We start from the raw sequence: 22,964 nt of genomic DNA, 5'->3' as shown, positions 1-22,964 counted from the left end.
CTTCCAAACTAAACCCTAAACCCTAAACCCCAAAAAAAAAAAAAAAAAACCGGTTAACCTAAAAACCGGTTATTAAAAAACCGGTTAATAAAAAAACCGGTTTATTAACTGGTTCTAACCGGTTTCTAAACCGGTCCTAACCGGTTAGACCGGTTAGGGTTTTGACATACAAAAACCGGTTATTAACCGGTCCGGTTATTAACCGAACCGGTTTTTTTCCGGACCAAAAAAAACCGGTTCGGTTATTTGTGCACCTCTATGTGACAGTTGAGCGTGTTTGTGGGTATTTTTAGCCATTGGCGCTATGGATGGTTTAACACTTCAAGCGAAAAACCAGTCTTAAAGCTCGCTTAAGCTTAAGAGTATATGTAGTCTTTAGACGCAGTAAAGGCCCCTAACAGACCTCTCTTGTCCTGTTATAGTTTCTCCCATTGGTTCGTGTACACACACTTAAACGTTAAAACTGACTCGTTTGCTTTGTCCATCCCATGTAGATGTTGTCACCTCAACACCACCTCAACCAATGTCATGAGCCACCCTTGCAAATACGGTAAGTTTATTTCAGCAGCCAAACAAATCACTCACTTGACTAGATTTACATTTCACGCAATTAAAGGTGTTCATGATTTGGTTTAAAACCTTAAACCTAAAAATCCGTTATCTACTTCAGTTAGACAAACGTTCGGTTTTGAACCTTTAGTTTCACAAACAGAGTAGACATAGGCGCATTACGCGATCAAAACTGCCGAAAAAGGGAGCCCATGCATTATTGTATTTTGCAGATTCCACAACTAAAAGTTGGGTCACAATATCAGCATCCCAAGATTCAGTCTAGAAAACTGGTCTAATAAAAAGCTGAAATATACTCTCTTCAACTATCACTTTCCATCACACTTTCCAACTACTAAAACAACAAAAACAATAATAAACTCCCACAAAACAACTAAAAGTTGGGTCACAATATCAGCATCCCAAGATTCAGTCTAGAAAACTGGTCTAATAAAAAGCTGAAATATACTCTCTTCAACTATCACTTTCCATCACACTTTCCAACTACTAAAACAACAAAAACAATAATAAACTCCCACAAATGACACAATCAAGGCACAACCATAAAAATGTTTACAAGCCAAATCACTTGACCAATATTTTCAACCATGAGTCATCGATTACAACTACAAACGACTTGCGAAATTAATATCACATTGTATCTTGATCGAATGCGAAACCCAACAAATGTATCAACTCTCATCCACCTTCAAATATATACCAACGAACTCGGTTCTTTTTTCAGCCCGTTTAACCACTGACCATAAGAGGGCTCGTGTATGTTCACAGTTATATCATAATAAAGTTGTTCCAAAAGGGTTTGTAGTTGGATGAGGATTGTTATTGTTGACTGGAAACGGGCCAAAGCCGGAATCCATAAACGGGTTTGGCGGGGCCATCATCAGATTCGGTTGTGGCTGTGGATGTCCATAGGGGGTGGGAGGTTGGTATGGGCCAAATGGGTTAGCTTGATATGGTGATGGCATTTGACTTTGAACGGGTTGGCCTGACATAGCAAACGGGTTAGATACTTCAAACGGGTTAGGTGCTGGTGATCCATACACGGGCTGCTGGGCTGCCCTATATGCTCCTTCATCATATAAACTGTTGAGTGTTAACGAGTCCAATCCGCCAGCCTGTTAACACAAAATAAAAGATAAAAGAAATTTATTAAACGTAGGATTCTGTTCAAAACAGCAAATAACTGTTCGTTTATTTAATAAACGTCTATAATAAACAAAACTATGTGTTCGTTAGTTAAACGAAAACATGAACACGTATCTTGTTCGCTCATTCACATTCGTTTATATTCAACTATGTTCATTGATTAACATTTGTTGAGTTTGTTGGTTTATATATGCGTTTAAACTTATTAGGCCAAATACAAGTTATGAAATTAAAACATCGCCCAATACAATTTAGTTTAGTTTTTTAAATTTATCGACCCAAGAGATTGACGTTCACGTTTACTTTTAATTGTCGTTCGTTCAGTTATGGTTCATTTATATTTTCTTACATACGCTTGTTTGTATTCATTTATGTTCGAGAAGCACTCGTTTATACCGTTTACAAACAAACGTAAATGAAGACGTTCATTTCTTATCGAACAGACATGAAAAAGAAAACCTCGAAGATTTAACTGTTTTGAGTTTGATCGTCTGTCAAGTTTCTAAAAAAATGCTTTCTTTTAAACGAACCCAATTTGACCCGTAACCCAAACCGCCCAACACACCCAAATAAAGATGCATTAGCAGACAGTTATGACAGTTACCAGTTGCCTCTCTTGAACAGATGAAATATTGGTGCTAGGAGTCTCAACCAAAGCAAGTTCCCAGCCAGTTGGATCAAAACCTTTTGCTTGGAAACCCGATCCAGAAGACGTAGTATCTTAAAAATAAAAAAAATAAAATGTTTTAGATTCATCAATCGTCGAAAATACCCTCAACAACTTAAAAATTACCAGATGGAACAATGGCGAGAGCCAGAGCATTGCTTTCCTCAATAGCAGATCCATTATTAGGTGCATCAAAATTCAACCCCTAAACATATTAACTGTTAACGAAAAAGAGTGTTTTATATAATAATAATTAATAAAAGCATTGAACAGTTTACCAATAAATCATCAGGGTCCCTGCTGTTAAAAGTTGGTGGTGGTGGCGATTGTGTGGGTTCAGGAATGTCGTTAGAGTCAACAAAGTCAACTGTAGGCTGCGGTTTAGGTTCATCAACGGGTGATTCAGTCTCTTCTTCTTGAGGTGTACTATCTTCCTCCGGTTTATAAGTCAACATAAGTCTTTCTGGAAATTCCTGAACATAAATCATCAAATGTATATTAATTTTGGTCCTTTTTGAGTTTTAATTATGAGTCAAAAAGTCACACTCACTAATGGTTGTGCGGGCCCAGCGACCAATCGTGGGGCCTCTCTTATGTACTCTTCCATTGTTGCAAGAAAAGATTGTGGAGGCTGGACAAAAATTTTGAAAATGCTGTTCAAGAAGACTTATAGACACGAACACCAACTTGTGGAAATTACTATTTTGTCCTTTTGAGCCATACCTCTCTCAAAACAGGAAACTGGAAGTTTCTAGCAAGTTCCAATCTTTTGCACACATCATAGAAGTCAGAAAGGCTGCTAGCCTGCATAAAACAATATTTATGTGAATCGACCTGTTCATATATAAACATTATAATCTGCATTGACCAATTCAATTACCTGCTGACCGGCTCGTTTATATATATCCAAAGCTTTAATAGCTTCATGTCTTGGCATCTCAAAGAACTGGATACAGTCATTGAGACAAAAGTTAAGAACAAAATATAACAACATAAAATAAATAAAACTAGTTTAATGTTTTGAAGAAATAGTGATAAATTACCCTATCAATAAGATTGATAATTCCATCATTAACAGCACAGTAGATTTTAAAACTCTCTTTAAGAACCAAAGCCAGTGCATATTGTATCAAATAATTGCCAACAGCAGCACCTTCAGGCTACAGGAAACATAAAAAAGACAACTTTTAACTAATTAATAAGAAAATAAAACACATATACCACAAAAAGTAATTAAAGTATCTTACCCTGCATCCCATAAGACGATAAAGTAGCTGCTGCAAAGAAGGCAGTTGCTCCAATAACTCTTCGCTTTCTAAACTTCTTGTTCTACTATAGCCCTGTAATTGCAAATAATATAGACCTCTAATTTACCTGATATATTATGAATGACATATTTGCCACTTATTATAAAGTAAGAACTAAGAACAGTAATGTAGAAAGTAGAATCTTTAATGTAATTGGAGCAAAAGTAACAACATAGTTAATCTCATCATCTGAACATATTTTTGTAACAAATATGTATCCTTACAAAGCCCTTGACTACCAAAGTGTTCATATTAATTGACATATAATCAACTATAATCAAACTTACATGTTGTAAAAAACAGTTCATGCTATTTATACAAATGATCACTCACAATATAGATCAAGTTACTGCTAAATCACTTGTTTAGTAATATGCTTAGTATTTTCCTAACGAATACAAGGTCGATATTTTTTCTGCTAAACTACTTTGTTACACTAGTTATTAACAAAAACTGTATCACTTATTTTTGAAGTTTCATTTGTCCAATGACCAGAATTAGACCAAGATATCCACTCAAAGATGCAAAAAATCTTTCAATAACTATATTTACTTCTTGGAACATTCAAACATTTGTCTCGAATTCAAAATGCAAAGTAATGCGTTTACACTTTAGGCTTTAGCGATTAGTATCTAAGTGCAATGCCATTAGGCCCAATTTAAGTGCAATGCTATTGATGCACTACTTGAAGGTTCAATTTAAATATGTGGTTTAACTTTGAGTAAATCCGATATGTATTCATCAAAGTGCAATGCATACCTTGTTTTCTTCACCTTGAGCCGGTCTCGGGATCCGCTCAGCTTCAATGTCATACTTCAAAACTCTAAAACACTCGAGTCGTTCTTCCAAAAACAGTCCATACGTACGCACCCAAGCAGAACAATCCCAAGCTGTCACAAGATACTATAAACGTAAGTGTACTCAGAAACACTATAATAAGTTCAAAACAAGTTATAAAAGATAACAACCAACTGGGCTTGAATCATCCTTGAAATTAGCTAACTGCAGAACACGCCCTCTTTGTTGGAAATTTAGAAGTTCTTCCCTGAAAGTAGGATCACCCTCCCTTAGTGTCCTATGAATCACTATCAGTGTCTTCAATGCCACCTGAATTTAAACCAAAACATTATAAGATTTGATCAATGATCAAACCCATAGTTGTAAATATCACGCCTAGAAGCCGATTAATCCACGATCAATTCCAAATCGGTGCTTGGCCGATAGGAGTTTGAAACCGCTCCAATTATTCAGTAATCTCAAAATCGATCAACATATGTCAAAAATCAATCATAAATGGTCAAATTTAGGTCTAAATCGGTCAAAATTAAAATATCTATATATAATTTTTGTGTGTGGGTGTGTGTATATAACTTTCAAATAAAACTAAGAAAATAATGAGAACTGCAAGAATCACATAACTTGCTTGTACTTGGTGCTTTAATTCTCATACGTAGTACGGTTACGCAACTGCCACACATTGTAACTCCCACTGCCTTTTATTATTTCTAGTGCACCATGTACAAATGCATTACGTGTTTCTCGCAGTTCACAACATTTGTTATTTCAGAAATGAATGCATTTCTATAATTCGAAATTTGAAAAATCACATGTAAAGTTCCAATCCCGATTTATCCCTAGTCGGTACCCCACCATTGAATATCCCTCTACAACACCGTCAATAATCAAACCCTAATTCAAATCAATACACCGTACCGTCCAATTACGAGTCTTAGCCAATCGCCTCGCCAAAGCGTGTAAGCAATACTGCACGTCTGCTCTCGGCCGAATCGCCGACGTATAAGCCAAAATCTCTACAAAACAATCCAACACTCATCATTTCCCCCAAATCACCAAACCAATTCCAACAATAATAAAACACAAAAACAAACTCACTTCTAATATGCCTCTCTTTCGGCGGACACTCGACATGATTAGTCGCCTTTACAATCGCCACATCCACATCCTATATATATATACACACAACAGCAAAATAAAAACCCTTATTATTATTATTATCTTATTTCAATGAAATAAAACAATAATTATAATAATAATAATAATAATAATAATAATAATAATAATAATATAGAAAGAGTGAAAATGGAGACCTTGAAATCGCTATTGACGTGTGCTAATCCGACGGTGGTTTGATCTTTGAGGGCGCCATAGGCTTTGCGCCAGGTTTGCATCGTGGCCATTGGAATGATCGGACGGTGGAGATGATAAATCGGCGAGGATTTCGATCGATCGGTTAGATGATAGAGTGTTGGATCTGTGAAGAGATCTGAAGAAGACAACTGCTGTACACCGAACAAAGTTAAAAATGGAAATGGAAGAATTGAAGGAATAATAATAATAATAATAATAATGAAGGAAAGGGGTTTTATTTTTATTTTCTTGATTATTATTATTATTTTATTTTTTTATTTATTTATTTGAAACTGACACGAAATCCTTCAAATGAATTACCGGCTAAATTAATCACATCAGGATAAACTTGTCTTTCGATTAGAAAAAACCCCTCACCAAAGACCAACGCATGTGACACACGTCCGGAGACAAAACAATATGGCGAGGTAAAACTCGTTTAGTTCCACAATCTAACTAGTAAATGCCGCATACTCGTTTAGTCTCACATCATCACTCGATGTCGACACATATAAATACTGAGAATAGGAATCGAACATCGGTCTTTCTTACCAGTCTTATTATTATTATTATTATTATTATTGGAGAATATGGTCAACGTGGTTGGCTATGGCGGCCACCGGCATTGCCAAATGGTCCATTCTTTTTCTAATATACTATGTTATTACTTTAGGTGGCTATTCATTATTTATAAAGCTTTTGTTTGTTCATCCACAAATATGATTTTATCATTTCTCACCGGCCAAGATTTTAATTTACATTTTATTTTTCATGAGTAATTACTAATTACCTATTGTCACTTTGATTTTGTCATGTAATGTTCTTTAGCTATGCTATATTTTAGATTTTTAACTTTAAATGAGATGGATATTTTTATAATATGCGTACTCTTTAAATTTTAGATGAAATGTTTATATTATAAGGGGTGATAAGTGAGAACTGATATATAATTTTATGGTGTTTTTTGTTTATGAATGACAATAAAATTTAAGATTGTTCGATCGTAACTAGATTTTAGCCTACGCGCTTATTATTAAGTTTTGTACTAATGTTTATTCAAAAACACTTTTTAGCATATGTGCATTATAAATTATTATTGAATATTCCTTTATTGTGGATTTCTATTTGCTATTTTATAATGTGTATCACTTTAAAACTGGAACAAACCCGACGCTTATGAAAAATCAAAAGCGCGGACCGGACACATATAACACCATGACATACACATGTGTGTATAAATATACACATTATATAATACTGACATTGCCAGTGTATTAAATTATTACACTATCTCAAATAGATGGTGATTGAGATTCCTTGAAAACATTAATATAATACATACAATAAAAACTGTTAAATCAAGATTTACATTAATTCCTTTCACATGTTCACATATTCTTAGCTTGTATAGTTTATTGACCCCAGGTTTTCCTTAACTTTATACAAACAAGTTGGTTTGTTGCATCACATAATGAAATGAACTTGATACCATTTTGTGTATGAGTGTATGACATTATACAGAATCAATGTACAGTACTTGTACTGATGCAGTATGTACAACCAACAATTTCGTGTAAGCGGTTGCCATGGTTCACATGATCAAATCATCAAGAAATTGGGACACAAATGGTAGTTTTATGACCCCAGAAGCCACAAGAAATGATATTATCCACATAGGAAGAATCCATATAAAAACCGCCTTTAGAATATTCTTCCCTGATAATCAACAAAATAATGTGTGTGAATTCAAGGTTATGAAAATTAGTCATGAACATAGATGCAACTAAACATGCAAATGCTGCACATTTAACTAAAGAAATCAATCCAATTTGAACAACTAATTACTAGAGATGTAAACGAACCGACCAAACCTAACTGTACAAGGTCTTGTTCATGTTCGTCCACTAAGCTTTTATTGGACAGTTGAATGGTTCACAAACACGTAACCGAACGAAATTTCTTGCTTGTGTTCGTTCATTAAGAACATGAATTTGTTCGTGAACGGTTCATGTTCAACAAACGAACACATACAATGTTTTATTTTATTTGGCTAACCAAGAATGGTTAGTGTCAACGGTTCGGTCTAGCTACCAAGTTTCTGTTGCTGTTTTTTTTAATTCATATTAATATGTTAATTTACGTATAAATTAAATACATAATACTCGTATATATTCTTGTTTTATATTAATGGTTAGTGTTCTATATGATAAGTTAGAAAAGTTATTAGAAATATACAAAACCTTTAATAAACAAAAATTAACGGGCATTTAAAGAACACCTTATCGAACGTTCACGAACAAAACTGAACGAACATGGCCTCTCTTCGTGAACGTTCATATGGTTAATCGAATGAAATTCCCGTCTATGTTCGTTCATCTACTAAACAAACATAAGCAAACTTCCTGCCGAACAAGACGTTTGTTTACAGCCCTACTAATTACAGAAAACATGAATAATTGGTTTACCAGTTGACCGGCGAGGACCTTCAGTCCGATCAATAATCCATTCACCGGTCTCTCGAAGCTTCTTCTCCACATCTCCTTCTGTTTTCCCAATCGAATTCGACAAAATATAATCAAACAGAGTCTTATCCTCCTCAGATTCCCTAAAATCATTCAAATTGCAATCAAATAAACAATTTACTACAATTTCGAATAACGAACAAAGTAAAATCATCATATTGCAGACCTAGTACCCTCTCATGAGCTACTTAAGATCAGCTCGTCAAAAACTCGAATCAAGCCAAGCTTAAACAAGCCCGAGCCCAAACTTGAGCTTTTACTGAGTGTCTGAGTCTCATTTAACAAGCGAGCTCGAGCTCGAGCCTGCGCTTCACATTTCCAGCTCGAACCGGCGTGTGAGCCTAAACGAGTTTTTTTATTTATATAACTTTTTATGTGGAGGTGCATAAACCAATTTCAAACTGTATACTGGCTGCCATTTAAAACCGGTTCGGTTTGGTCAACAAAAGTCAAAACTGGTTTATGATCGGTTTCAGTTCGGGCTGAAACCGGTTTCTTGATTGGTTTACGATCGTTTTTGACCGGTTTAGGTTTGAAACTGATTTTCGTAGAGACGAACACGACTCGGTTGGTTTCGGTCGTTTCCAAACTGGTTTCTACATAATCAGTCTCAAACCGGTTTTGTTTTGGTTCGGTACATATAAAATTGTGATAAAATAACAAAAATACAAATATAACAATGTGTAATTATATTTATAATTATAATCATATATGTAAATAATTGTAACAATTAATAAATACTAAACAGCCGAGCTCGAGCTAGAAAAACTGAGCCGAGTTTAATCTTTAGAAATATAGCTTAGCTGGAGCTCGAGCCCTCTTATGTCAAAATAAATCAAGCTCGAGCCGTTATTCGTAACTCATAAATCACAAATTAACTTCAACTTTACCTGTTAATATCACGGTCTTTGAACATACCAGTTCCGATAACTCGTTCTATTTCAGCAACCGAGGGTTTCTTCACATTTACTTTTTTTCCGGCGAGAACTGACGGCGGTTGCGGCGGCGGAGTGGCGTTGGTCCGGCGGGCTTCCGGTTTAGTATCCGGGTTACGCCGGTCCGAAAGTGATGATAGAATTGGAGTTCTGGTAATGGAGATTGAAGTAAACCCTAACCCTAACATATTTGTGTTCAGTTTTGGTATGTGTAACTGAAATATAACGGTAATTGAAGTGAAGAAGAAGAAGATATTATTATTATTATTATTATTATTATTATTATTATTATTATTAAGTTATCTTGAGGAATGTATGTATAAGTCCAATTGTTTAATGTAATGACCAATTAGTCCTTACGAGAGTAAAGTATTCACTAACGCTAAATCGTCAAATCATATTCCAAACTTTCATAATAAACTCACTTTCATTTACAACACCGGACCACCACAAACTCATAAGAAAAAATATTAAATTATGAATATAACGTGTACGTGTATATGTGATGTGAGAGAGTGAGAGAACGAGCCCACCTTCCATGTTTGCTCGCATTCGTCAATAGCTGCAAACTTTCCCAGTCAGACATGCCTTCACAACCCCCCCCCCCCCGGATCTGCTACTTGGCCAGGTCCTTTAAACCTTGAAGGGGGGGGGGGGGGGGTTAACCTGTTGTGATTGCTATTAATTATGTTGACCTTGTTGGTCTCGTAAATCGAAGCATGTTGGTTAGTTTGAAAGTAATGTGGTTTAGTTACAGTCAAGTTTTGGTCGTTTTAGAGTTTTATGTTCTGGCTTGTTGGTTGAAACCTGAAAGTGTCGTGTAAATCTAGCATATCACATTTATTGTTTCTTTGTTTTCTAATTTAAAAATATGCAATCATGTGTGTATATTATATGCATGAATGTTTTAATAGTTTAGCGGTTTTAAGAGCATCCATAATGCTTACACCCACAAACATGCCACGTTGAAGAGCCTCGTGGATGTTTGAAGAACATGATTTCACAAGAATATCATCATTAAATTCTTTATTGGTTGGAGGATCGGCTTCATATTCAGAACTTATCACCCACACTTACCTTTCATGACACAGAAAGCTTTTTATAAATCCATTCTTGTCGTTTCTTATGGTCATATGGATAAGCAAACGATTTTACAAAAGTTGCCCAAGTAGGGTACGTAATTATGTATAACCCGACAACAAGATTAAACAATCAGTTTTTGTTCCTTTTCCAAATTTTTGTTATATATACTAGTAGCTAATAGCCTAATATTACCAAATTTTTTGTTATATATGTTCAAAATCATAAGTGCTAACCCTCGGTAACAAAAAATTACCACAAATTTGAGCTTGGTTTAAAGTTGACAAAAACAAAAAAAAAACAAAAAAAATTAAGCTAATCATATATGCCCATCACGAGTTTCTTCCTCAAGACTTTCACCTTGTCATGCTGAAAAAAAAATAATAATAAATAAAAAATTAAAAATCCATAAGATATTTTGATAATATTTTAAAGATTGAGACAGAGTAATTACCTAGTTGGTTCAAATATCCTGTGACTACAAGTAACCTTAAACGCTTCCTCAACAGCATCCATGTCAACCTTGTTATCACATATCTTCATAAAAGTTGGCATGTGCTTGATGCCATATCCAAATTGAATCGGACTACAATGTTTGTCAAATAATTTAAGCTTTGATGAAACAAAAATAAAATCATTAATTAGTAAATGCAAGTGAAAAAGTAGATGCATAAAACTAAACATCCATAAGAAGACATACCGAAGAATGAACAAATTGCGAGTGATCATCTGCTAAAGGTAGTTCGGGATCTCTATCCGGAACTCTATCATCTGGTGGTCCGAATAGAAATAACTCGATCATGTTAACACGCGCATCTAAAGTTGCCATATAAGTTACCACTTCTCTAATCCCCTCCACAGCTTTGGATATTTTCAATCTTGATGATGTTACTGACTCTGCGTACTATACTATACGTATACACGTATTATATGTTAGGTATCAAGTGACAAAGCGGAAAACCAACACACAAACACGAACGAAACTCACGCTAGAAAATTAAGGGCATAAAAGCGATAACATGACAATATAACGTATTTTAAAATTTTGAACTTTCTTTCTAATTACCCTATACCGAGGAAAAGTCGTCAAGATAGGGTACATATCCCTATACTGACGACTTTTTCCAGATATTGCGTCTGATACGTTGTGACGACGGGTATCTCGACAAATTGGGGCTATAGCAACGATAGAAGGCGAGATATATAGCTCGAGTTTGTGGTGGTGTGGGTTAAGGTGGCATACGTCCATGACTGCAAGCGTGCAACTAGGGTTTCTTCTTTATCTTCTTTAGGGGTGTAGCCAAGCTTGAGCTTGACTAGGCTTTAGGTAAGCTCGTTTTCACTTACGAGAGCTCAACTATTTATTATATATTAACGAATTTATTTATATATGTTTTTAATTATCTATTTATAGTTTAACAGAGCCCTTAAACGAGCCTCTGTTCTGTTCGGGTTCAATAACTAAACGAGCTTTATTTAAGGCTATTTCAAGTAGCTCGGCTCGGTTGCACCCCAAAGTTAGCTAAGACACAATATATAGAAAGTAACTAGGCAAATTATATATGGACCTATAAGCACAAAAGTACCACTAGAAAACAAGTGTGAAAACTAGAGCTGGCATATTGTGTATAAGACACGAATATGAAATGCGTATACCTGTACACGACACGAAAACTTATCGTGTACATGTATCCCAAACACGAACACGAACACGAACCTGTTACTACCTGGTATACACAATAAAACACGATAATACACAATAAGAGCTGTTTAAAAACACATATTTGATAACTTATTTAGTAAAACAAAAGTCGGAGAGAGAATGTTCGTGAATGGTGAGTAGTGACGGCTGAAAAATAGAGATTGAGAATGTTTTAGGAATTTAGGGTTTATGAAAACTTATATATATATATATATATATTATAAAAATCTAGTCAGGTACTTAACATGTCACAGAAATTAACAGGTAAATTTGTGTCTACCTATTTAGTACACGAAACTTGTTAATGTCTTACCTGTTAAAGTCGTGTGTAATATATTCGTGTCTCGTGTATAAACTGTCAGCCGTAGTGAAAACTGAAAACAACATGCATCCTTAAAAGCACCAAAACCATAATAAGATTAATTACTTACTTTCAACCATCGGTAATAAAGAGGAACATCTTTTTGACTTAAACTACCATCAGCACCAGTCAACTTATGATACCGCTCAAAGACTTGGTCAACACGTACTTCTAATGGTTCCCATCTTACTCCAACATGTTCATGTTCATGTTCATGTTCATGTTCATGTTCATGTTCATGTTCATGTTCATGTTCATGTTCATGTTCATGTTCATGTTCATGTTCATGTTCATGTTCATGTTCATGTTCATGGGTTCGGGTTTTTCGATGGTTCGTAAACGTAGAACCGCAACCGCCGACAACGTGACCAGTGCAGCAAGCAACCATGTAGTACGATAGCTCGACTTTGAAGCCACAGTAACAAAAAAGTATTAACGAACCAACAAGCAGCATGGGTTGGAGGAAAACCCTAATGCCTATTTATAGTTTTATTATGAGTTAAATACGATTTTAGTCCTTTTGGTTTGTGAGAAATATCGCCTACACGGCCCACTAATACTTTATGTGTACAAATCTTGCCTTTTTTTTTTCTAAAGTAAATTTCTCGATATTCATTAAACTCAAAACGATTACAATAAAGTTGCGGGCAAAAGAGCAACAAGCTACGTCGCAACCCACTTTTAAATAGCAAAGTCAATCCTAATGAATACAAAGAAGCTTTGGGACTTAGCAAAGCCAATCTTGCTTTTTATTTTTTATTTTTGAATTTCTTATATAAAATAAAACTAACCAACGAAAAAAATACACGCAAACGAGATTTGTACCATAATTCTCTACTACATATAACCAATGAAAAAAACACACATAGGCGAGATTGGGGGGGGGGGGGTATGTTAAATTTGAGGGATGAGTTTTGTAATTTAAGGGCAATAATTTAATGGTGAAATTTTTAGATTTAGATTTAAGACCGTGCGAAGTCGGGCATTTTGGATAGATGTTTTGACCCAAAATGCCGGGAACACCGTTCCCCCCTCCCCCTGTCAAGTCTTTTGGGCGTTATCGGCGTGTACACAACGCTTGAGAGAAGAGCTTTGGCCAATCAAAACTAATTATTATTATTTGTATTAAAAAAAGTAATATTTAAGTAATAATTGCTACAGAGTTTTAAGGAGAATTTTGACTACACCATTTTTTATTTTTTTTTTGCAAAACTCTAAAAAGCTTAAAACTTCTCTTTGTGTATAGTCGTCTACATATTGTCTTATATAGTAAATAAAATGAACATATACTTTTCAAAGTTAAGCAGATTATGCTGACCGACAAATACACAAGTTGCGTCTAGTACAATTTTCTACCTTATAATTTACCCAAAACCATTAATCCGCGAACACGACCCATAACACACAAACTTGTTATTGATAAGTAAACATCACACTAATTCAATATGTGGTATATTAATTATGTCGGAAAGTATCATCTCAGTCTATTTCATTTGGTTTACCGTTTACACATGAAAACTTGATCAACATTTTCCTACAAAAACATCTTTAAACTCTTTCACTATTTCTATTTTCAAGTAGGCAATGTTCTAAGCAAATGAAGAGCCCGAACCCACTGCGGCCTCTCCGACAGCACAATCCGTCTCAGTGTCGGCACCGCCACTGCCGCCACAATAGCCGGATGGTTCTCGACATCCATACTTAAATTATACAGTATAGCTAACCCGGCTTCCACAACCCGATCATTCCCTTCTTCGATCAACTTCACCAACGGGAAAATCCCGCCTTGACCTGCCACGGCCTGAGTAGAATCCACAACCCCTTCGGATATTATCCGGTTGAGTTCTAAAACTGCGGTTTCACGGTCTTTAAACGAGTAACAATCTTTGAGTTGTTCTATGAGTCTTGGGATTGTCTCGTAGAGCATGACTTCTGTGTTGATCGGGTTTTCGGACCCGAGGTCGGTGGGGCCCGATAAGGAGGTGAGTTTGACGAGGCATGCGGCGACCCAGTCTTTGTATTGGAGCGGTATTTTAGAGGTGAGGATTTTACGGAGGGCATCGGTGAGTCGGGATGAGTTTATGGTTTTGCTGAAGTGTTCGGAGTCGAGGAGACGGGTGAGGAGACGAGACGCTGCAGATACAAGAAGGCTGGTTTCTTCGAGTTCTAGGGTTTGTAGTTCGATTTCTTGATACTCAGCTTCGGTTTCCATGTCTTCTTTGCCTGAAAATGGTTGAGAACTCAGCATGTTTAAGTTATTACTTTTTTCTAATTGTGAATTATGATTAGCTTGCTAAAAGCTAAAAGCTAAAATTGAGCCAAGCTTAGCGAGCCCAAGCCCGAGCTTAAAAATAAGCTTGTTTGATAAACGAGCCCGAGTCCGAACTTCACTTGTTAAGCTCGAGCCAGCTCACAAGTCAAAAAGATACTATTCTATAGATAAATTATATTTAATGTATTTGATATATATTTATATAATAATTATTATGGTATAAAAGTGTGATAAAATAACGAAAAATGTATATTATTTACATATAAAAGTTATAACTATAAGTATATATAAAAAATAATTATAAATGTATATAAACTTATTAACAGATAATAGAGGAGCCGAGCTCGAGCTTAAAACGAGTTAGCTTGAGTTCTCATAAGTTAAACGGCTCGGCTCGTTTAAAAATATTAGTCCAGTCTTGGTTTTAATTAACCAGAAATTCCGGGTTAGGTCCAGTTTCGACCAGACACACATCCATTTATTACTCAGCAAGTGAAGACCACAAGTCATACCACTGAACAACTCGTGTCTGAAAACGGAATTTAAAGCAGATTCAACATCAAGCGAGATGATTCTCTCTCTGCAACTCTCGAAAGCTGTCAAGAATTCAAGTATGGAAGCAGCTTTCATTTGCAAAACCCGAGGAGAATCTTTCAACATTTCAATTAGACGAGATAAAAATGTGGAATCCGATACGTCCTCCTCTTTAATGGTTTGCGAACTGCTACATTTAACACCAACATTCACTAACTCATTAATTCTAAAAAGGTAATCAAATTCAAGAATTAAATAGATAATATGACCAAAAAGAAAGTTTGACTTTTGAGGTCAACCAACGAACCTGAAAGTCAAACTTGAGTTAGAAGTTCTTGCTTCATTCCATCCCTTTTTAGATCCATTGACTGGTGCATCAAAAAACTGTTGAAACAGCAACAAAAGTAAGTTCAAGAAACTAATAAACAGTAAAAAGAGAAGTTACAATACTGACCTTTGATTTCATTTCTTTGCTGGGATCTAAAATCCGACCAAGAATATTCAGGATCTGCAATTCTCATAATATCATGAATACAACTAGAACACAAAAATTGCATATTAATGTAAAATATAATATTTGTTATACCATATGAGATAAACTTCCAGAAGCATTTGAATTTTTCAGTAATCTTATTAACGGGTTCAATACACCCTCGGCTTCAATTTTCTGGCAAACATCATTGCTGCATTCACACATAACAAAACACTCATTTTAGTTACTCACATTTGAAGTACTTCTAAATAAAAAAGGGAATGTTAAGTTATTCACCTTTTTCTAACAAAAAAAAAACCTCAAATATTATAATTTGCTATTTCCATCCCTAAAGTTTAAAGCACTTAAGAATCTACGGTTTGGTTGTATATTTTTCGTAAAAACAAAATTTTCAGTTCGGTTTTGCGTGTATCTAAAACCAAAAAAAGTGTAGCCCAAATATTTTCAGTTCGGTTTAAATAATTTATAAAAAATTCATAAATGATGTAGCCCAAATGTATAATAATCAGTTAATCATTTACTAACAAAAAGATTTAGACCCAATTTCATTACTTTCTAACAACAAAAAATCTGCCCAATAATTTCAAACCCAAATGGTAAAACCAAAACGGAAATCTAACAGTTTTCAAATGCTCAAGAGCCGAATTTAGCCATAAACTAAACTAGTGTTTGAATCAAATACAAACGACTCTTAACGAGAGAAGTGTACAAATAACTAGAGTAATTATGCTAACACTAGATCAATTATTATTACACTATAGTTCTTTAATTAGAGTAACTATTATTACTCTACTTTATTTCTTGTAGTGTAATTACTCTAGTTCAAAACTATAGAGTAATACTAAATACTCTATTACTCTAGTTATTTGCATGTTTAGTAGGTTAATTTTATTTGTACCGGATCCCACCCCAATGAAACTATACCAATCACTTTTGACCAAAAAGATTAAAAAAAACTATAACTAGAAAGAAAACAAACCCACCTGACCGAAAGCCGTTCTAACGCACGGATGACACCTAATTTAACCGATTCATTATTACAATCAATAAGTCGAACAAGATTCTTGACCGCACCTGCTTCCTTAAATGAAGTCCTCATATGTTCACTAACCGAAGCATCTGCAATAGCCTCTGCAGCTTTCGCAATAGCCGACTCATCTTCTAACTCAAGAATCAAAACCAACCGAGCAACACTATCAATCCATGGCAAAATCGTAAATTTTCCACTTCCCGTCTCAGTATTATTATTATTCTTATCGTCTTCCGTTTCTATAGCTCCAATTCGTGCAAGAAACCGCTGCTGTGTTCTACCAACTATTGCATTCTTTTTAGCTTCTTCTAGTTTTGTACTTTTGTCATCTTCAACGTGCAACCCTAGAAGTAGCTCGGATGCACCAAACCGTGATGGAGTGTTTAAAGCTTGTTTAACATTGAGCTCAGACCCATCGGGTAAAGAAGGCCATGAGTGTAATGATGGTTTAAATGATTTGTACGCGGATTAACCGACTAACGGAACGACAACAAGGCCTTCTTCGATTATAAGGATTTTGTAATGGTCGTCTTTTGCAAGCAACAATAATGCATTTTGTGCTTCTTTTTTGATGATTTTAGATGCTTCTGTCTCAGTTCTTAGAAACTTTGCCTGTATTGGAAAATTGCAAGTTCAAACAAATGAGGAGAGAGCTTCTTGTACAACTAAATAGTCTGTATGTACAACGAAAAGCTGCACCTGTCTTGGATCTTTTATATATGGTATCTTTATCGAGTAAACTATTCATAATGTCTTAATCCTTCAGTAATTTTTGGTTTTCATTTTATATATTAACTAATTAAGTTAATTAAAATTATTAAAAATTTAAAAAACTAAAAAGTAATAAAAAGAAGAGTTAGTAACTTGGACTGAAGCTGTGGTATAAACATATTTTATGATCCTTAACTTTGAGAAATATATCTATGGTCCAGTTTAAGTGTGTGAAATGACTAACATGTCCTTTTGTTGGGTAAAATTAATGAATTATATTTTAACTGAATCTTATAGTTACAATGGAGAATTTGATAACACTACCCTTCGTGACCTCTTTGCTACACAAATATATATAATCTTTTATGATATCGAGGCCTAAGTACTCCATGCATATAATATTTTATTATGCTACCTCTAAATTTTACATTTCTATCATTCTATGCCTATGTTCAAAACACAATTTAACCATGAAATGAATCTTTCCAGTGTGACCACGGTGGACAATTTGATAACACTACCCTTCATGACCTCTTCGCTACACAAAAATATATAATCTTTTATAATATCAGAACCTAAGTACTCCATGCCTATCTTTCTCTTTCTGTTAACCTCAGATAACCCTCCTTTCTCTAAAGGTCGGTATCTTTTTTTCTTAGATCTGCTAATCTACGAACCGAACAACACGGCACCATCCACGCCATTAACCTTGAGCACAAATTCCAATCAAAACATCCTTAACCACACCTCCGTTCCCATACGGATGTGTGGTTAAGGCTATTCTGATCGAAATGTGATTCCAAGGTTAAAACTTAAAAGGGCTTATAGACACGTGCAGTTCCCATTCTTAGATTAGCAAATCTAAGGAAAAACACATGACTTTTAGAGAGTGAACAAGAGAAGGGTTAGGTGAGGTTAGCAGAATGAGAATGATATGTATGGAGCACTTAGGCTATGATACTTTAAAGATTGTATATTTTTGTCTCTCTGCAATAGATCAGGGTACAAGTGTGTATATAGAGATCCAACAACTAGCCCTAAATTACATACTATATTTGTTAGTTTTTTCACTTTTTGTACTTACTGAAGTTTAAGGATAAAGAATATAACTTATTCAAAAAAGTAATTTACTAACCAGTGACGGGATAACACCTGCTTCAACCATGATTTTGTGATTAACATCACTTAATGCTAAATTAGCCAAAACTGCACCAGCAGCCTCTATAACTTTCATGTCTTCATCATCCAACAACTTAATAAGTAAAACCAGAAGATCAGAGTTTGCAATCTGAACCCGACATCTCTCTTCAACAGACAAGTTTGATAACACACATAAACTTTGCTCCTTTACCTAATTAACCAATATCATGTTAAGTAAACTGGATAAGATAACCATAGTTAAGGAAAAAGGAATCCTATTTTATACCTCAGAAGTCAATGAAGTCTACGGAGATCGTGTAAGGAGACTAGTGATTTCTTCTATAGCACCACTTTCTGCTACCAAATCTCTGTAAACGTTAACCGATGATATCATTCTTAAAAGGCCTGCAGCTGCTTCACATGCAATGCTAGAGTCTGATTTTAAAAGATTTACAGTTAAGAACACAGAACCACGGGATTTCATGATTTCATCAATGCACTTTTTTCCACCCAATGAATATTTCCATAATGCATCAACCGCTTGTTCTCTATCTAGAGGATCATTGTCTAACCCTAGCATTCTAATGAACAAGCCAACATAACTGTCACCAGACCTACTCGCCTCAAAATCCTGCAAATTAAGAACACATAATATTTAAAGCAATTCAAAAACACATTATCTATCATCACATGAAACAAATGAGTATTACGTTGATTCTTGAAACAAGTGTGACAATTTCACAAACACTTGACGAGCAATACTATAAACTAGAGCTGTAAACAAACCGAATGTTCAGCGAACTGTTCGTTTATGTCCGTTCATTTGATAAATGAACAGACAATAACATAAAATTTTGTTCGATTAACTAAATGAATGAAGACGAGCAAATTTCTAATACTTTATAATGAACTAGTTTGAGGGCCGTGTACTACACGAGTAATTCTTTAAAATACAATATTTAGTAAATATAATCAGTATACAATAAACCCGTTAAACACTATTAATACAGTCGTTGTACAATAGTCTTTAGAACAATTTTAAAGTAAAAGATAATTATAAATATCACATGTATAAGAGTATTATGTGATTAATTTATTTATATGTAAAATTAACAAATGGACGTGAATGGTAAAAAAAATACCAACACAAACTTGGTAATCGTATCGCACAGTTGACAATGACATTCTCGGTTAGCCAAATCAGATAAAAGTTTCACGGGCGAACACGAACAAGGTCTAGTTCGGTTCATTTACAGCCATACTTTAAACCAAGACTAGTGAACACATACTGTTTCAGCTAATTCAAAAATACATAATATTTCACCACAAACACCAGCGACATTTCCGAAAATGTTAAAACCATCTGCGACATTTCCACAAACACCTGGTGTGCACTATACTTTAAACCAAGTAACCAACTAAACCATTCACAAACTCCATCACACAACTACACAACCATCATAACCAATGCAATTACACCACCATAAACCCCAAATTAACTGAAACAAAACAAACGCTAACAACTTACAGAAACTTGTTGTGAGGTGACGTCATTAAACTCGCCACTACTGTTACTGACCCTTGTGACAATTGAACGTGTAGAGTGTAACTTAGGGTTTAACAAATTGAATGAACAGGAAGTGTATGGGTTATTAATTCTTTTGGTTTTTGATGATTTGAAATGGGGTTGAAGTATGAATGATTGATTAGGGTTTTGTGGGTTTGAAAGATTGAATTTGAAATGGAGAGGTGAGGTTAATGACATGGTTGGTTATCAGTGAGTGAGGTTGATTGAAGATTATTATTATTATTGTTATTATGGTAATGGCAGTTGAAGGTTCTGGATGATGTAAAGTTTGAACCTTTTGAGATTGGAATAGACTACAAAGTACAAACACCAAAGGCTTTTTTTTCTAACAACGAACGAATAAAGCTCGGTTATCATTATAAACCAATGTTTTACGGTAAAACACAGGTGGTTATAAACCCAAGCATTGTTGGTTCTAGACACTGAGTCAGTGAATTAACGTGAATTCGGAGATTATTTGTTTCGCTCGTTACGGAAGACGTTGTTGGTAAGTCAATCTCAGTGAATTCCGTACCAAGCAAATTTGGAAATAAATTTGTCAAAGTAACATATAAAAAGATTAGAGTATAAACAAATAAAATAGTTGACGTTTATTTGGTCGATAAACTCAAACGTTGGTAATTAATCCTCGAGCATTGTCGATCTATGGCATTGAGACTGTGAGCTTACGCGAATACGGACGGTTTCCAATATGTTTATTACGGTACTTGAATTTATAAAAATGGCTAGGACCAGTACGGTGCCCGCCAAGTGACCCAATCGGGACTTAGCGGTACCGAACTTATTAATTGTTATATGTAATAATAATTAGAAGTTTAAAGTTAAATGAAGTATATTGTGTTTTAACTTTAAAAGAACACGAACACATCCTCGTAACAAATGTAACCGAAACCAATCAAATTCATTTTGATATGTCACCGCAACACTCATGTTATACCAACCGATTAAACGTTGGTTTAAATACGTTGGTTTGAATTTAGCGTCAGTATTGTAACGAAGCTAATTGGTACTAGCCAACTTCATGTGGCTTTGATCATAAGTTGTATTTTTTATTATAAGTTATACGAGTGTTGCTGTTATTTTCTACATTGATGATGTCACTATTTTCAATATTTATCTGAGACTTGTAATAAACTCTCTTGTTTTATGAAAATATTGCAATATTTATGAGCAAGGGATATCCAAGTAATAAGGATAACAAGAGAGCATATATATTAGTACAAACAAACAACACATAAATGATCACTAACAAAAATGAGCTCCTCCTTGAGCTTTAACATCCCAAAGGCATTGCCTTCTCTTCCTCAATCCAAATTTCACCCTCTATCCACTACATTCACTAGAAAACAATCCCATATTTCCAATCCACATAACTTTTCCAAACCTGTCATCGTTAACTTGAAAAAGAACGATGACGGGTTTGGTACGAATGTGACCAAACCGAACTTGGCAGTACAAGTGGGAGCACTTTTGAGTACTGTAAGTTTGTGTTTTTCATTATTATTTTATTTAACCAATAATATATAACCTTGTTGAATATTGTTGAGAAGCATAGGTTGTTATTAGTGAACCGGCTTTGGCGGTAACCGGAGTAAACGATGAAGAGGATATTGTGTGGGTGTTGATACAGTTAGCCATATGTGCTTTCTTCTATTTTCTAGTGGCACCAGTGAGTGAAAGAAACTTGTTTTTACTAAAAAAATATAAGAACAAAATAGTTGGCTAGTTCTTGTGGATAAGTGATTTGAATGGTTGATATGAATTTGCTTATTTGCAGCCATTCATCATGAACTGGTTGAGGACAAGATGGTATAAGAGAAATCTTTTGGAGATGTATGTGCAGTTTATGTTTGTCTTCTTATTCTTCCCGGGGTTAGTTCGAATCCTCCCTTTTCAATTCAGATTTTGTTAGGGTATAAATGAGCTACACCGAGCTTAAACTTGATTCGTTTAACTTAGTATATTTAAAGCTTGGACTCGTTTATTTTATATACATATATGTAACTATTTATACAAATAATATGCTCATGAAAGTTTAGCCAAGCTCCGTATATTAACTCTGGACTCGAGCTTCATTATCAAACGAGCTTGAATTTAGTCTCAAACTCAAGCTGATTTCAAGCCCGACTACTTTCAAGGGTGGGTTTTCAAGTGTGTAACCCACCCGAATTTGAGTAGTTTGCAAGTAAGGCTATGTGGGTTCGGGTGGAACCAGGTAATCCGGGTACCGAACCACAGACAGTACCAATTAGGCATACTAGGCTCGACTCTCGGGTTAAATTTTGAATGAAACATTAGTAAGAAAAAATGAAATTCGGTCTTGACCCAAACCAGAAAAACGAGAATGACCCACCATAATTGGGCTAGTCATCGGTTTTGATTTAACAGAAATTTCTGGTTAAGTTCGCCCAGTTTCAACCCGAGGAACACCCATAGTTAAGAGTAGCTCGACTTGTTTACACCACTAACGAGACTAACATGGCATATATTTTGCATTATGCAGTGTATTGCTTTGGGCTCCATTTCTGAACTTCAGAAAGTTTCCAAGAGATCCAGACATGAAGTACCCTTGGTCGGTCCCTGAAGATCCTTCGAAAATCCGCAACTCTTACCTAAAGTTCCCTTGGGCTACCATTGATGATTATGAAGTCTAAAGTCTAAACAACACATTACACATTTATTGTATTCACAAAGCCATGCTTCATTGACCTTGATATATATAATGATTGTGATTATGTTTATATCTAACCGGTAAACA

At 35.0% G+C, this 22,964-nt stretch overlaps 2 protein-coding genes and 2 pseudogenes across 4 annotated transcripts; 1 reads left to right on the top strand and 3 right to left on the bottom strand.

Moving 5' to 3' along the window:
• Positions 1–972: 972 nt before the first annotated feature.
• LOC143627609 (putative clathrin assembly protein At2g01600) lies at positions 973–5,982 on the bottom strand (annotated as a pseudogene). The gene is made up of 14 exons (XR_013152621.1): positions 5,799–5,982; positions 5,584–5,653; positions 5,404–5,501; positions 4,659–4,797; positions 4,450–4,580; positions 3,631–3,723; positions 3,427–3,543; positions 3,264–3,329; positions 3,107–3,187; positions 2,934–3,014; positions 2,662–2,856; positions 2,489–2,588; positions 2,321–2,436; positions 973–1,685 (listed from the first exon to the last, which is right to left on the bottom strand). The product of XR_013152621.1 is annotated as a putative clathrin assembly protein At2g01600 (transcript).
• A 1,374-nt stretch (positions 5,983–7,356) lies between these two features.
• On the bottom strand, positions 7,357–9,553 carry LOC143627526 (putative NAD(P)H dehydrogenase subunit CRR3, chloroplastic). The gene is made up of 3 exons (XM_077097318.1): positions 9,251–9,553; positions 8,304–8,443; positions 7,357–7,554 (listed from the first exon to the last, which is right to left on the bottom strand). Exons 1-3 carry the CDS (start codon positions 9,481–9,483, stop codon positions 7,430–7,432), a joined length of 498 nt encoding a protein of 165 aa, XP_076953433.1. The 5' UTR covers positions 9,484–9,553; the 3' UTR covers positions 7,357–7,429.
• Positions 9,554–13,941: 4,388 nt separating this feature from the next.
• LOC143627607 (uncharacterized) lies at positions 13,942–20,405 on the bottom strand (annotated as a pseudogene). The gene is made up of 9 exons (XR_013152620.1): positions 20,147–20,405; positions 18,905–19,249; positions 18,614–18,829; positions 16,721–17,379; positions 15,831–15,927; positions 15,699–15,752; positions 15,552–15,628; positions 15,223–15,434; positions 13,942–14,661 (listed from the first exon to the last, which is right to left on the bottom strand). The product of XR_013152620.1 is annotated as an uncharacterized LOC143627607 (transcript).
• A 975-nt stretch (positions 20,406–21,380) lies between these two features.
• Positions 21,381–22,957, top strand: LOC143627606 (NAD(P)H-quinone oxidoreductase subunit L, chloroplastic-like). The gene is made up of 4 exons (XM_077097387.1): positions 21,381–21,685; positions 21,762–21,875; positions 21,984–22,078; positions 22,710–22,957. Exons 1-4 carry the CDS (start codon positions 21,461–21,463, stop codon positions 22,858–22,860), a joined length of 585 nt encoding a protein of 194 aa, XP_076953502.1. The 5' UTR covers positions 21,381–21,460; the 3' UTR covers positions 22,861–22,957.
• Positions 22,958–22,964: the final 7 nt, after the last annotated feature.

The sequence above is a fragment of the Bidens hawaiensis genome, unplaced genomic scaffold (genome assembly GCF_021521415.1).
Source record: "Bidens hawaiensis isolate Kalapana, Puna unplaced genomic scaffold, B.hawaiensis_p1.1 tig00004685_1, whole genome shotgun sequence".
NCBI lineage: Eukaryota > Viridiplantae > Streptophyta > Magnoliopsida > Asterales > Asteraceae > Bidens > Bidens hawaiensis.
Note: the sequence above shows the minus strand (reverse complement) of the source record. Positions and strands in the feature narration are given on the sequence as shown.

Bases quoted from the DNA above. Each gene is read 5' to 3' on its own strand.
- LOC143627606 (XM_077097387.1), top strand. From the start codon at position 21,461: ATGAGCTCCTCCTTGAGCTTTAACATCCCAAAGGCATTGCCTTCTCTT. The intron at 21,686-21,761 runs GTAAGTTTGTGT...TGAGAAGCATAG, and splicing joins TGGGAGCACTTTTGAGTACT to GTTGTTATTAGTGAACCGGC. The intron at 22,079-22,709 runs GTTAGTTCGAAT...TGCATTATGCAG, and splicing joins GTCTTCTTATTCTTCCCGGG to TGTATTGCTTTGGGCTCCAT.
- LOC143627526 (XM_077097318.1), bottom strand. From the start codon at position 9,483: ATGTTAGGGTTAGGGTTTACTTCAATCTCCATTACCAGAACTCCAATT. The intron at 8,444-9,250 runs GTAAAGTTGAAG...GAATGATTTTAG, and splicing joins AAAGACCGTGATATTAACAG to GGAATCTGAGGAGGATAAGA. The intron at 7,555-8,303 runs GTAAACCAATTA...GTTGATTATCAG, and splicing joins AGGTCCTCGCCGGTCAACTG to GGAAGAATATTCTAAAGGCG.